The following is a 13,867-nucleotide window of genomic DNA, read 5'->3' as shown; positions in this document are numbered from 1 at the left end:
CTCTCTCATCAGTCACACAGTGCTTCCTCCTGAGAGGGCCAAGGCTGAAACCGAACCTTCTGTTTATCTGCGCAGCGAACAAATGAGCGCCCACAGAGCCAGTGAATGCTTTTATTTAAACTGAAACCAAGAAGAAACGTAGAGTTAAGGTTGGTTGTGGTTTTTGCTGAAGGTGTGGGTTTAATGTTTTTACATGCTGCCTGTTGTGATGTCAGGTTTGGCTCAGCAGGAGACTGCAAGTGTATTCCATGGGAAGCTCACACCAAAGTACTCAGCTCTGTGTCATTAGTGTGTGTGAAAAGAAAGGGGAAAAAAATACAGCAGGTGGGTCGCCAGCGTTAATGGACTTACTGACCTGTGTAGGATTGAGTAAATTATTAACAGCGTAGCTAAGAACACTGATTTTTATTATCCTTCCCTTTGTTGACTTTAGACCCTTGACCTAAATATCTTCATAACCCAACAGGAAGTGCGAGTGTGTTACATGCATGATCCAAAAGCAGAGAAATTGCTTGTAATGTATTCATACTGCGTCTTGTGCCATTTAAGGTCAAAGGAGGTATTAGAGCAGTTTAGTATAGCACGTCATGTCCAAGGAAAATGGACAGTGAGCTACATCCCATTCGGTGTATATTGTTTTAGAGCTTAAATTCTCAAAACAAAATTCTACAGTTTTCTTCTTTAAAACCTGAATATTGTGTGAATTTAAAACATTTTCAGTGCTTTTGTCTTCAGATAATGGAGACAAAATCCCTGAAGAGGTAATATAGTATTAAAATATACAGGTAATTATGTATATATGGGGTACATGTTGCAGTGATGATTGATGTAACTTTTTAGTGTTAAAATTACACATAGAGGCAATACAAGCCTTTCAGCTGATAACCAAAAAGCAGGGCTGAATTTGGATAAAAGCCCTACCATAGCAGTATAGTTTTACTATATGGGTAAACTTAAACTGTTTTAAGCAGTAATTAATCAGATAAATATTTATCATCCACATCCACAGCAGTCGATCTCAATAGAACATGTAATTTTTGGCACCACATCACGATAAAAGTCCTTTTTATTATTATTATCTCTGGAGACTGAGTCAGATCTAATGAGGTTTTTTTGTTGTCATGGAGTCAGTTGTTCAATTAATTATAAGTAAATTATCAATGTTATTAGATAAAATGTGCATCCCCAATTCTAATTAGTATAATATGTTATAATGAAAGTGAAAGATATTGTTGGTGCTTTCCACAATTAGCATATCCTCTAGAATACAAGGAATATATTGAATTAATGTTATTTGTTTATTATGAATGAGATTTTTGAAAAAGTTTACTACAGAGGCAACATTTTACACAACAATTAGGGTTATAATGTTTCCATACACTGTCATTCTGAATTTGGCAGGCACCAAGACTATTTATTGTGTGTTTACAACACTTACCAAATAATCATAAATATAAATGCCATACTAAGGAAAATGAGTTAAGACTTGATTAATTGCAGGCCATAATAGTGTTAATGAAGGGTGGGATCAATTTATAGTTGAGCATAGGATATAACGCTTTGTCGTGGCACCACATCAGCACATTTGATTGTGACTAGGGCTGCAAGTAACGACTATTTTGATAGTACTATTCGGATTATGAATCGCAAAATTACAAAATGCGTCTTATTTAGCTATCAGCTTTTAAATTAAACTTGAGTTTGTTTTAGGCATGTGCTAATTAACAGTCAAAACAAAAAATAAATACTGCTCTAAAAAATGCATCTTTTAATGAACGTTTCTGCTGCAGCAACAGAAAGGTCCTCTGAAATGAAGTCCTGATCTCAGCAGCTGATCTGCTGTTTAGTGACTGAGCAGTTTACACGCCAGTGCTGCAACACCCCGGGACAAACTGACACCACATACAAAGAAAGGAATAACGTCATGCATTACATTTGCCGAATTTACAGGGGGTCAGTAATTATTTATTAACGATTTTATAGTAGACAGTGTTTCACAACGTTTATATATTTTCCCCTAACTCAACAACTCACAAAACTCCTCAGATTTTTTTAAGGGAGTTTCGGACGGCTTAGCCACCGCCTCACGCGTTGACAGGAGAAACGTTTTCTCTTCTTTAGAAAGTATGAAATTGTCCGGTGTTGTCTAATCTTGTGCACTCATACAGCAGCAACACATTCTCCAGCAGGGAACGTCGCCATGAGCGACGCATCGTTTGTGATTGTAAAGTCAGGGCACATCTGGAATGTGAACGCGGCCATTGTGTATCATAAATGTGCTACTCTCAGCGCCATTAAAAATCAATCAAATTGTCCAAAGCAAACTGTATAGAAAACGTCACAGCTCATAGCGTGAAGTAACACAGCTTTAATGGGAAGCTAGCGAACTAGTTTACCGAGACGAGTCTTCATCATCCACAGAGCAACTACGTTACGCGCCTCCAGATCAGATGCTCCGGTGTTTCCAGGAAAACTCAGCTTTGCAGACGCTGCAGTTAATGACCTTTTTGGCTGAGTGAAGAGTGAAGTGCTGCCACACTCTGGAGGTTTTAGGTGGTGAAGGTGTTACTGCAGCGCTGATGTTGTTTTAGTAACTTTACTGTTCATATCACTTTAGTCCGTTAAGTTGATGGTGTCGTTACGGCCCGATGACGTCATGAACGAATCGATTATTAAATTCGTTGCCAATGGACTTAATAATCGTTTTTTGTCGACTACGGCGATTAGTTGTTGCACCCCTAATTTGTGACTTACATTATCAGACAGTGCAACATAATTTGATAGTTTCTATTCTGTTATATTCAAAAGAAACCATCTGTGGTTGTTTGCTTAGCCTAAGTAGACCAATCATATTTCTCGCAGCTTGTGAACTATTTTAGTACTACCTACATGTAGTTGAGAAAGGATCTGAAAGGTGCTGAGGTGTCATTCGTCTTTTAATGTAGGCAAAGAGCAGCTAACTCAGTATATTATGGTAACAAGACTGCTGGCTAGCTCATTACAGTCATCACTGCCTTTATCTCTAATCTCGACCAAGCTCCCTCTAATGTCCTTAAACAGGTAAAATTACTACTAGCTAACATCTCTTCATTCTGAGCTGCACTAAATCTGCTGTTTATAGCTAACATGACACATCTTGTTCCTGCTTTACCGTGTGAGATGTTATTGTAAAGCAGGTACAGTAGTTGTTAACTGCTGCTAAAACCTCGGTGTAAAAAAAGGTCTGAAGGTATTAAATAAAGTAAAAGATGAACGTGATGACTGTGCGAACACGAAACCTCCAACACAACAGGTATATTCAGTTGCTTTTGTACGCATTGAAAACACTCGAGTTATTGTATGTCCATGAACTACAGCTGTGTTGGCATGTTCAAAAACTACTATTTTACTTTCAGAGTAAATTCCTTGTTTCTTGCTATACCTGTTGAAACAAACCTGCCAGACTACAGGTGTATTTACAGTATTTATACAGATGTAGTTACTGATAACTATAATATATTTTGTGCTTTTCGTTGTGTGTGTGTGTGTGTGTGTATGTATGTGGCTTATTTAAATATTCTTTAGTTATAAGACACAAAAAAGTCAGTAAGCTTTGAACTAACTTTTATAGTAAATCTAGTTGACTGGGGGGAAATGCACTGATTAATCATTAACTATGATCAGTAGATGCAGACTCACATAACCGCCTATCGGAGTAACCCACACCTGAGCACACTAAACTGGTTCAGCAGTGTGTTATAAGGGCACAAGAGTTTTGTTGACCTGTGTTGCTTGCCATAGAATACAGTAAAAATTAAGCTTTTTAGGTAAAACAAAACAAGCACAGAGAGCTACGTTAATATGCTCAGATGTTCTTGAATAATCCATGTGTGAAAGTTTTAGTGCTGCCACGAAAGCACCTGTCTCTCACAGGTTCTCAACTGTTTGCCAAGCGGTAGCACATGTAAGCCTAATAATTCTCTGTACACTGAGTGAAAGCTGCGTGGAAATCTAAAACCGTCCATCTGTAATGCCTTTTTTCAAGCAGCCGTCTGATGCACATTGTATAATCATGCATCCCACAACAAGTGACAAACCGATTCTCAGCTCCCAGCCCGGCAGAGGAGAAACTGTACCTCTATTGTGAACAAGTCTTCCAGGAATAGGGTGTGTGTGTTTTTATATACCCATAATGCCACATTTTCACAACGGACACCTGAGTTACCAATTAATGGCTTACAGCGCAGTAGTCACTACACTACAGACGACAGTGTGATGTCCTCTTCAGGCAGCAGCACCTCAATTATTTAACGTCAGCTGAGTTGACAGCAGTGTGGAAAATAACCTATTTGGGCTGCTTGTTTGGATACAGCTCTTTGCTTGGAACTAATCCTGTCATCCCTGCCTATACTGTAGACGTGGTTTCCCGTATCTTAGGGGATTGGGGGCCAGCCAACATCTGTTGTCGTGCTTATGCTGCAGGGCCTTTCTTCTCTGGTCTCTGTGTCCGTCTCTGAATGTGACGTCCATAACGGCCTCTAACAGGGTGTGGGTGCTGCTAGCTTCGGAAATGAAGTCTGGTCTCATACTAGCTGTAAAACTGACAGAGACAGTTGATCCATTAGAATTAAATATTCATGGAAAGTCTGTTATTTAGGCATGTTGCATGGAGCCCGGGTTGTTCTGTGTTAAGAAGCGAGTGGGCACAGTTTCTGAGGCAACAATAATACTCATCAGGAAATCTCAGAGCTTACATAATGGCTCGTAGAAAGAACAATGAAAATGTCTAAAATGTTATCTGACCAGCACCAAAACGCACCTAATGATGCAGGCTTTTTTGTGTTCCAGATGATTAAAACTAGGGCTAGATGACCCAGAGTGCATGTGTGTATGATCTTAATGCAGTAAGGCAGTTAAAATGCCTGTCTGCCTTCTGCTAGTGAACTAGGGTAACTAGGTTGGCCGAGACTACAGCATGCCTTTCGTGCTTATGGCTCAGCATTACTCTGCAGTCTGAGTAGCATAGCTATGTTTTTTTTTCTTCTTCCCCTCTCTTCATTCCTGCGCGTGTTTATGTACGTATGTGAGCTTCTGTATAGGTTTCTGTCCCGTCTGACACATCTGGATGCGTTTAGCTCGGTCCAAGTTCCTCAAACACGAAGCCACAGGCGTTACATAACCCCCCTCTTTTATGTAATGACTGCTGCAGCTCTCTCTGGCTGAATTTGCCCTCTCTAGTTTTTCCTGCCCCACACCCTGTGTCGGCCTGCCTCGTTCACAATCCCGGCTCCCGAGCGGGTTCTTCCTGTGAAAGATGAGTTTAGCCAGCTGTCCTGTTAAAGTTCGGCCAGCCTTCCTGGCATGTTGGAATAGACCTGGAAAAATAAGGCATTTTTCAGGCTCCATAAATGTTTCATGGGTTGGATAGTTTTCTGCTCTTTTAATGTGCTTTGAAAATCCTTGACTCCAGAGAACAAGGACATTAAAATGACAGCTGCTGCTTTGATTTCCCCTGTTCGTTTTACTGAGCATCAATGATGATTGAATGTTTTGTGAAGCATCATTGTCAAACTTACTGGTTTTATTTTGTTTCGTGTGGAATAGCAAAATTATCTGCAGGCCTTTTGTTTTGCTTTACCTGTTTTATTATCAATGTTTCTCTGGCAGATGCTTGTACAAGGAGCTCATGTTTTAAAACATGAACATGGGAATGATACAGTAGAAATTAGGGAATCATTAATGTCAGTTAATGCATGAAAACTGAGATAAATGCCTTGTGTAAGTCAGACATTGGCTTTAATTAGGGCTGTTCTGTTTTTTTAACCAATGATTGGAGTTAATACAGTAGTTAGATTCTGCCTCATAGTCTAGAGCTCCACGGTGCATCCTTACGCCAAATTAGGTCAAAATTAAAATGCCACTCCAGTTTAGATAAGATATGTGTTGCAGCCCAATAACATTTAGAAAACATATCCTGCATCACCGCTTCTCTTTAATAGCTTTGTATAATCCTGCTTGTCTGCAAAGAAAGTTTTAAAGGGTGCCGCATTCAACTACTGTGGCTGGATGGTTTGGAGAGCTAGCATGCCAGGTTTGGAGACCCTTAACCTCTCTTCATTGCCAACTTGAGCAAACTATGTCCTGTTTTCAATCAACAGCAGCACTTAAGAGTGGTGGCTCATCTGCAAAACCTTGCTGCAACAAGGACACGGACCCATGTGAGGGAAAAGGGAAAGATGCAAGCTGCACTTTCAACTAGAACTCAAAACTCTTACACTTTTATACACAAATATAATACAGAGGACACGACAAGCACAGGTCTGGGATGGCTGCATATTTTGTGCTGTTCAGATGCAGCTCAATTCCTTGCCTCCTATGTTTTTATTGTGGTTTATGCTTACTACTACTACTACAATACTTAAGTATTGCACAAAACATCAAAAATTGGTGCAGCAAAGTTTCTTCAAAGAGTGTGGGATAAGGTATAATGCATACATCAGAACCCTTGTCCCCCTTATCATACAGGAAACTTGCATGTGCAAGCTCTACTAAACGTGAGGAAATAAACAAAAACTGGCACAGCAGATTACAATTCCTTGAGAATGACATCTTGTTAAACCTGCATTGTGTAACTTCTGACAGTAAGAGTAATTACACATCACCCTCAACACGTGCTTATTACATATAGGCTCTGCCATACTGAGTTGTTATCCTTACAGTATCTCCCCCCTTCAGCACTGGCATAACGCACATCACTAACGATTCACAAGTGCACCACAGACATCAGTTTGAAACTCCAGTGACCACAGGGACGTTTATGTGGCGGTGACGGGTTTAATCAGCATTGCGCAAACTTGTTTTGCTTGAATGTAACTGACGTGCATCTATATGTAAAAGTTTCGCACCTTAGCTTTAAGTGTACAGCATAAATACATTGCTCCTTACAAGCGTCAACAAGCGTGTTTGACATGGAAAGGAAGTACAGCAGAAAGACGGAGTGTGGTGAGACAATTAATAGTGCACATTTAACCAGAGATGGTCAAGAGATGTTGATTAAAAAAAATATGCACTTGGGTTGGCATTTCTATGATTTTGTGCAACCTTCATATGTAGCACTGATTGAACAACATGAAATAAAGTCAGGGTCTTTAAAAGTGTCTGTAAGGGAGTTGGTTCTCTTGGCCTGAAGGAACATCACGAGTCATCTCTGTTGATGGGAATTGTGCAATGGAAGGACAGGTGTAGATGTGTTTGCCTGCTCTCGACCCTAAGGCCTGTGGGTGTTTGGTGGAGAGCTGGACTGCGTTTTTGAGCGGGTCGATTTGGTTTAGGAACGGACGGTATGGTACAGGCGTACCCAGCACCATACAACATATGTGCTGCATCCAGAGAAGCACCACAATGGAGAATGTGCTGACTGCCAGAAAACGACGGCTGTAGTGATTGCCGCTGGTGCTTTGTGTGTGGGAGTAGGGGGGAGGAAAATATGTCCTGGTTAGGTGGGGGGTGGGATTTCTCCATGCTGCTAACAGACCCCTCCTCCTCATCCTCTTCCGTCACTCTTGACGATTAAGGTCATTCGACTTGTAATGGCCTCTGTGTGTTTATTTTTACTAAACTACACATTAGCTCTTCCTGCATCCCATTTATAATCCCCCCTAGTGGTTGCTATGCCTTGTCCACTGCACCGTGAGAACTGATGAGTTTTCTACTCTTTCTGTAGTTAATTATTTGAATTCAGCTGGCATGTCCAGTCTAAATTAGTTGTTATGATATGGCCTTCAAGCAAGGGGTGCACAATTAATAGAAATATTATCGAAATCGCAGGATCCAAATTGCAGAAGTTCTGCAGAAATGTTTGACTGAAGGTAAAATGTGTGACGAAACAGCTTGTAATGAAGTGCTGCAGAGATGCCCCAGCCTACAAATGTTGTTCTTCAGATGACAGAAAACATGTTTGTTTGGCAGAGATCCCAACAAAAGTCACATGGAAATTAATTTTCCACACAATTGTTTGCCATATCTTGCAACCCTATCTATCTGTCTAACCTTAACCCTCCTCAGTGTCCCTTCTTTGTGACCTTTTGCAGATAGCCTTTTCTCACTTTATCTAAAACTGCTTCACTGTTTTGCCCAGTCGTCTCTGTCCATAGAGTTTTCCAATTCACCCTGAGGCATTACACCTGTCCCATCAGCCCCTCCTCTGGTGGATCAGTTGTCCACCCACCACATGGTGAATCATGGCACACAGGCTCAGAGTAATTTGTGCAGTAGATTGTGCGACACACTTTGCGCCACCAGTGTTGTTCTGAGACGAGTCTCCCCGGGGACTCGCAGATGCAAATGAATTGCCAGTGCATTGATCTGATGCACCAGCCATGGGCGTACTCAGAGGTGTTGCAGAACAGGATTGAGTCTGGAGAATAGCAATAGGAAATGTTATTAGCAGGTAACACTGCAGCTGTATTCGCAGCAGTGTCCTTGGCTCTGTGTTGCGGTGAACAAGCAGTCAGTGCCAAATGTTGTGGCTGAATCAAGACATCTTTTATCGCACTGATTGGTGGCTGATGTGTGCGTCAACGCTACAATAACTCTCCTTCCGCTCAGCTCCACAATAAGACAGGATGCCTGGTTGGATTATTGGTTATGTGTCTGCCGCACTGTTCCCTGACCCAGCCCCACCCCCTCCAGCACCCTGTGGCCTGTAGATTGCTTTTAAAGCCCGTCTGTTCCTCTCCAGGCTGCCAGAGCTTCCTAGTCCTTGTTTGTCCCTCTTTTACGCCCCTTTCCCTTCCCATCTCTTCTCCCTATCAGCCTTAGCCTTTCTCGACTTCCTCCTTCCTGGTAGAGCTCTGAAAATTGAAAACAGAGACGGGTGTGGAGAGGCGAAAGCGCAGAGGAGTGCAAGGTCTATCTTAGTCTGCCATCTGAGTGGGTTATTTTTTTTTCTTCTTTCTTTCATTGTTCACCCACATTCACTGCAGCCTGTAATTCGGTGAAACTGCGCCCTCTGTGGTCGCTGCTGCACAGTACAAGAGCAGACATTTTCCTCTCATGTCTGCCTTTTGAAATGCCCATTCTGTGTGTCATACTGGTAAAATGGAGTACTCTGCTCTCAGTTGGCATTCATCCCTTGCGCTGAAATAAACCAGTCTAATGAAAGTCCCTGTTTTTGTGTTTCTCCCACACTTTATATGCACGCCCATATTGTGTTTAGATTAGATTGCTTTTCTAGGGTGCCTGCACTTGCCTTTGCTGGAAGCTTTGAATAATGCTGATTCACTGACCTCTGCAGTCCGACTAGGGAAATGCTCGGAGGCTAAATGCCCTAAATGATCAGTTTTAGTGTTGTTTATAGATATATAAATATTTCAATGTATTATGTTTGATGGAATGATTCATGACAGGCCAGACTTTCACTGTACTTGCCTGTACACACTACTTACAACTGAGTATTCATTATATTTGGGGAAATTAATTTACTTAAATTGACTCAAATTAGAACTGCAACAAAGAATATTAATCGTTTAGTCTTTAAAATGTCTGGATAAATGTCCATATCAGTTGAAGAATGTCATTATTTTATCCAACCAACAGACCAAAACCCAAATATACTCTGTTTACAGTGATATTAAATAGAATCCATATTTAAGAGGCCGATTTTGCTTCAGAAATGACTCAATTATTCAATTATCAAAATAGTTGCATATTTTCTTGATTTAATAGACAACTCATTGCCACTCCATTTAAAATATATAAATCATCCCATTTGTAGGGGTTTATTTTTTTAATGGTGAATAGGCTTGTTGTTGCCAAATGTCATCCCGGATTTGTTCGCCTTTTTAAAATGAGCACTTTTTGACCCCCAGATGGAAGCGGGCAGAGAGCCGCTACACCGTGGAGAGAGCTGCAATCATCAGCCACTGGAACTGGCTCCAGGCCCACATCTCGGACTTGGAGTACCGCATCCGACAGCAGACCGACATCTACAGACAAATCCGCGGCAGCAAGGTCAGTTGCTCACTTTTATGTTAGATATGTATGTGTTTGTGTTCGCGCTAGAATATAATTTAGCTATATTTCTGGTGTGTTGGCAGAAAGACTGAGCTGTGCGATCAGTTGGTCACATAAATATACTCGTTATATTTATATATTTATGGGGTGGAAGTGTAACACTCAGGTCTTGATTCTGTAGGGCTCGGTAGAGTTGGGAGGCGTTGCTCCCAGCGCTGTGTCTGCAGGCGGGACAGAAGTGAAGACAGAGCCTGTAAATACCCAGGTAAGCAGAGTGAACGTCAACTTGAGGGTGGTATTCCCATACAGCTGTCTTCGGTCTCTTGGGTCAAAACCAAATTAATTTGTGATGTCCTCTAAGGAGACTCGTCTTATCAAGGTTCATTCACAGTTTGAGGTTGTTCTTAGGCTCTCATATGTAGTATCTCTTATTGAGTGTTCAGTTCACTACTCAGTAAGTCTCACAAGGATCTCCAGAAGTTTTGTTTGTGATTATTGAGGCAGAAATGACTGAATTTGCTATGTGTATTGGAAGGTACATTGCGGAAATGATTAAAAATTGCGAGGTGATTGTGGAAAAGAAGAACTCAGTTAATGTGTAATTATATTAAGAGCAACAGTGAGCCTCAGAAAGCTTAGTGCAGCTGCAATTTAGGTGATGTTTCTTGCAGCAAAGGCTCAGCAAAAAAACAGCTTTCAAACACTCTCAAGACAAACCAAATGCTGTTTGAATAACAGTCCATTCATGTGTGAAAGATATTATTCATTGGTACCTCCTAATCAATGAAACATTCAGCTTGCTTGTTCTTTTAAAAGCACCTGGTGGAAATGATGCTAAATGTTCACAGGAAATTGTTTTTTTTTTAAATCTGTCTCTCAGGTCTGAAGTGACTTAGACAAAAAAGCTTTTCTGCCTTCATATCCAAAATGTATCCCAGGATGAGCCTGTCTTTCTGGATATGTAATTGCTTATACGAGTGTTTGTTAAACAAGAACAACAGCAGGCGTGGCCTTTAATCGTGGTGGTTTACACGTGGACTGCTGTATTTTGAGCCATACAGTCAGTGTTCGCGTTACTCTTGGTCAGTGTCGAGGTAAATTGTTTGTTTAACGCAAGAAATGATCTGCTTTCACAGCAAGATTGCGGAATAAATGTTAAAGGAAAATGAAGAGCTATCGTGTGGAATTACTGAAATGAGACCTCCAAATTGTGAGACCTGGAATAAGTTTGATTGAAGCCATGAAATTGTGTTCATTTGTGTGTGAAAGCTCATGAAGAAGGAGCTCCAAGCGATGTGTTGTTGATGACGTGCAGAAAGTGTTTCTATGTTTGGGAGAGCCCAGCCCTAGACTGAATAATTGAAGGCCACGGGAAACGGGGTGATTCTGTTTGTCTATTATGTTGTTTTCCTTTAATATCCTGGTTTCGCTGAGTGCTGTTGGTCAGCCTGTGTGTCTGGGCTAGTTTACGAGGTGTAGTCTCACTGGTTTTGTCTTATCTGTCGATGCAGGATGTCAGTTCAGAACGGCTGGAGCACACAGGCACCGCCCACATCCCCAACACAGAAGCCGGCCCTTGGAAAGGTCAAAACGCACAACCAGTCAACGGCGTCCTCAGCAGGTACGGCTGATAATGATAACGTCATTTCAATCTGCCTTCTGAGAAACACAAGGGGAAGTGACATAATTGCAGACCATTTTGATTTTAAATTTATCTTTGTAGTCCTTTTTTGAGCAAAAATGCTGCTAATTAACTTGTTCCACCGATTTAATGCTTGTCTTGACAATAAACCGAATGTCTGTGTTCTGCGCTGTTGGTTGAATAAAACAAGTCATTTTAGGACTATTGGAAATTATAACGTTTTCTGTAATTTCATAATCAAAATGATTGGCAAGACAAAAAGCAATCATTTACTGTCAGTGTATCACAGAGAGATTAAATTGTATGGTTAGATATACAAATAGTAGTTTCTTTTCTTTAAAAATTAATATATAACCACAATATCTGTTTTGTCTTATGCTGACACTAAAGGCTAAAAATATATGTCACTCTTACCGATATATCTTTAGCTTGGTTATTACTACAAAATGTGTATTTTATTTGTTTGAAGGCGTAAGATCCGTGACCTCATTTGCTCTGTTTGTTGTCCTTGTGATAGGATGGCAGAGAGTGCAGACACCAAGCACCAGCAGCCGTTATCCTATGACAGCACATGCGTGGCTGCGCGCACACGACCGCTGGTGAGCTGTCGACGACGGCGGCTCATTCAGCCCAACACCGTGCCCAACGTTAACGGCAAGGTGAGTTTCATCGACCGTGTTTCTGGGCGTGTACATGCGTACATATATGGCCGGTGTAAAGTGCACATCAGTGTCATTATTAAATCATGCAACGCTTTCACCTTAAAGGACCTGAGAGATTGTCTTCGTGCAAATGGGTTTAATACTGAAATATGTGTGGCAGTACTGTGAGGATGTTGAATGCTTGGCTGCAGAGAGAAGTGAAGTGGATTTTGATTCTTTGACAACATCTTGTGTGTTTTAGGCTGCGCTCACTGATTAGTTTCTTGCTTTGTAACCCAGAGTAAATAGCTGAAAAACTAGGGCAAACAAAAAAAAGATGACTTTTCTCCCTTGTGACGACTCACAAGTTTTAGTTGAAGAAAAAGGAAACATCTGCTGATTATTTGGATGCTTTGCCCCCCACAACACAGTTTAGGTCTCTAGGGGTCATCAATTTGAAAATTGTGATGTGTGCTTAAATCTTTCATAATGCAATGAGATTTCTTAGTGCCACGTTAACATTTAGTACCGTAGTACAATATGCAATCCCATTTCCCCTCTGTCTATTACACTGTTAATTTGTAGTTTCAGCACAGGATTGAAGTGTAATTTTGCCTGCATTGTTTTTTTATGGTTTTTAAATTAGCTTGCAAGTACAGGTACTCTGTCACGATGACGCCAGTGGCTTCAGTGAGGGAAATGTTTTCTGGGTTGACTCGCCATAGTGCTGCATTAAATTCTAGTCCATTTCTAGAGGCAGTTTGTTCTTCCTTGAGTAACATGTGCTTAATAATTGTGTAGAAGTTGAATTACGAGTAGTCACAGCCGAGCTTTACATGATTTGCAACCCTTTCCTGTCCACCCACAGGCCCAGAGAAGCAGCTGCGTCCAGTGTATCTGCAGGGTTAACCCCAGCTGTGTGATGTGTGGTGGCTGGCCCACCCCCAGAGAGGATCCTCAGTATGATCTGCCCACCCTGGAGCGCCTGTCAAGACTGGATCTTGGCGTCCACCCCATCCTCTCCTTCCCTGATGGTCAGTGCTGGGCTCCGCGCTCAAAGGAGAACTCAGTTTACGCAGTCATTTCCTACTTTACATCTAGAGGGGAAGACAAACAGGGAGTGGCCGTAGAGAGACTTCTCGCCAGGAAGTTCTTAGAGAACATTTTCTGCGATTTAGACAATCGCTTTCTGTCTGTAATGGGTGTCATATTTCTCTGAAGTGGGAAGTGTAGTCTCAGTGCCTGGCTTCTTTTATCGTTTTAGCGATAAAGCGGCCTTTTTTCTTTCTTGTTTGTTATATTTTCATATGTAACAGGGCAGTCCTTGTAATGATTAAGGAATTTGCTCGACTTTATGTCAAACTCAAAACATGAACCACATTAAACAGAAACATAATTAAGACAAAGTTGTTTTCACAACCGCAAGACAACAATGGATTTGGCTTAAGAACACATAGTAGATTGCCTATGGCTTATTATAAATGTTGCATCCCATAGTGAATTGCTAATGTCGAACCACAGATGGCAAATCTGAAGAACCCAGCTTTACACAGCGCACCTGGTTGCACACTGTTGAAATCTCCTAATTTAT

General features: G+C 41.2%; 1 protein-coding gene across 7 annotated transcripts in view; it reads left to right on the top strand.

Annotated features, from left to right (window-relative positions):
• kansl1a (KAT8 regulatory NSL complex subunit 1a) overlaps positions 1-13,867 on the top strand; it is a 29,127-nt gene that overhangs the window by 9,169 nt on the left and 6,091 nt on the right. For 6 of the 7 annotated variants that reach the window (XM_046068380.1, XM_046068382.1, XM_046068381.1 and 3 more), the window contains 5 exons: positions 9,849-9,990; positions 10,175-10,258; positions 11,505-11,614; positions 12,153-12,294; positions 13,145-13,310. In XM_046068380.1, coding sequence (XP_045924336.1) covers positions 9,849-9,990; positions 10,175-10,258; positions 11,505-11,614; positions 12,153-12,294; positions 13,145-13,310 — 644 coding nt within the window. The remainder of the gene's footprint in view (positions 1-9,848; positions 9,991-10,174; positions 10,259-11,504; positions 11,615-12,152; positions 12,295-13,144; positions 13,311-13,867) is intronic. The other variant, XM_046068385.1, reaches the window with a different exon arrangement.

Source organism: Micropterus dolomieu, linkage group LG14, assembly GCF_021292245.1.
Source record: "Micropterus dolomieu isolate WLL.071019.BEF.003 ecotype Adirondacks linkage group LG14, ASM2129224v1, whole genome shotgun sequence".
Classification (NCBI taxonomy): Eukaryota; Metazoa; Chordata; class Actinopteri; order Centrarchiformes; family Centrarchidae; genus Micropterus; species Micropterus dolomieu.
Note: the sequence above shows the minus strand (reverse complement) of the source record. Positions and strands in the feature narration are given on the sequence as shown.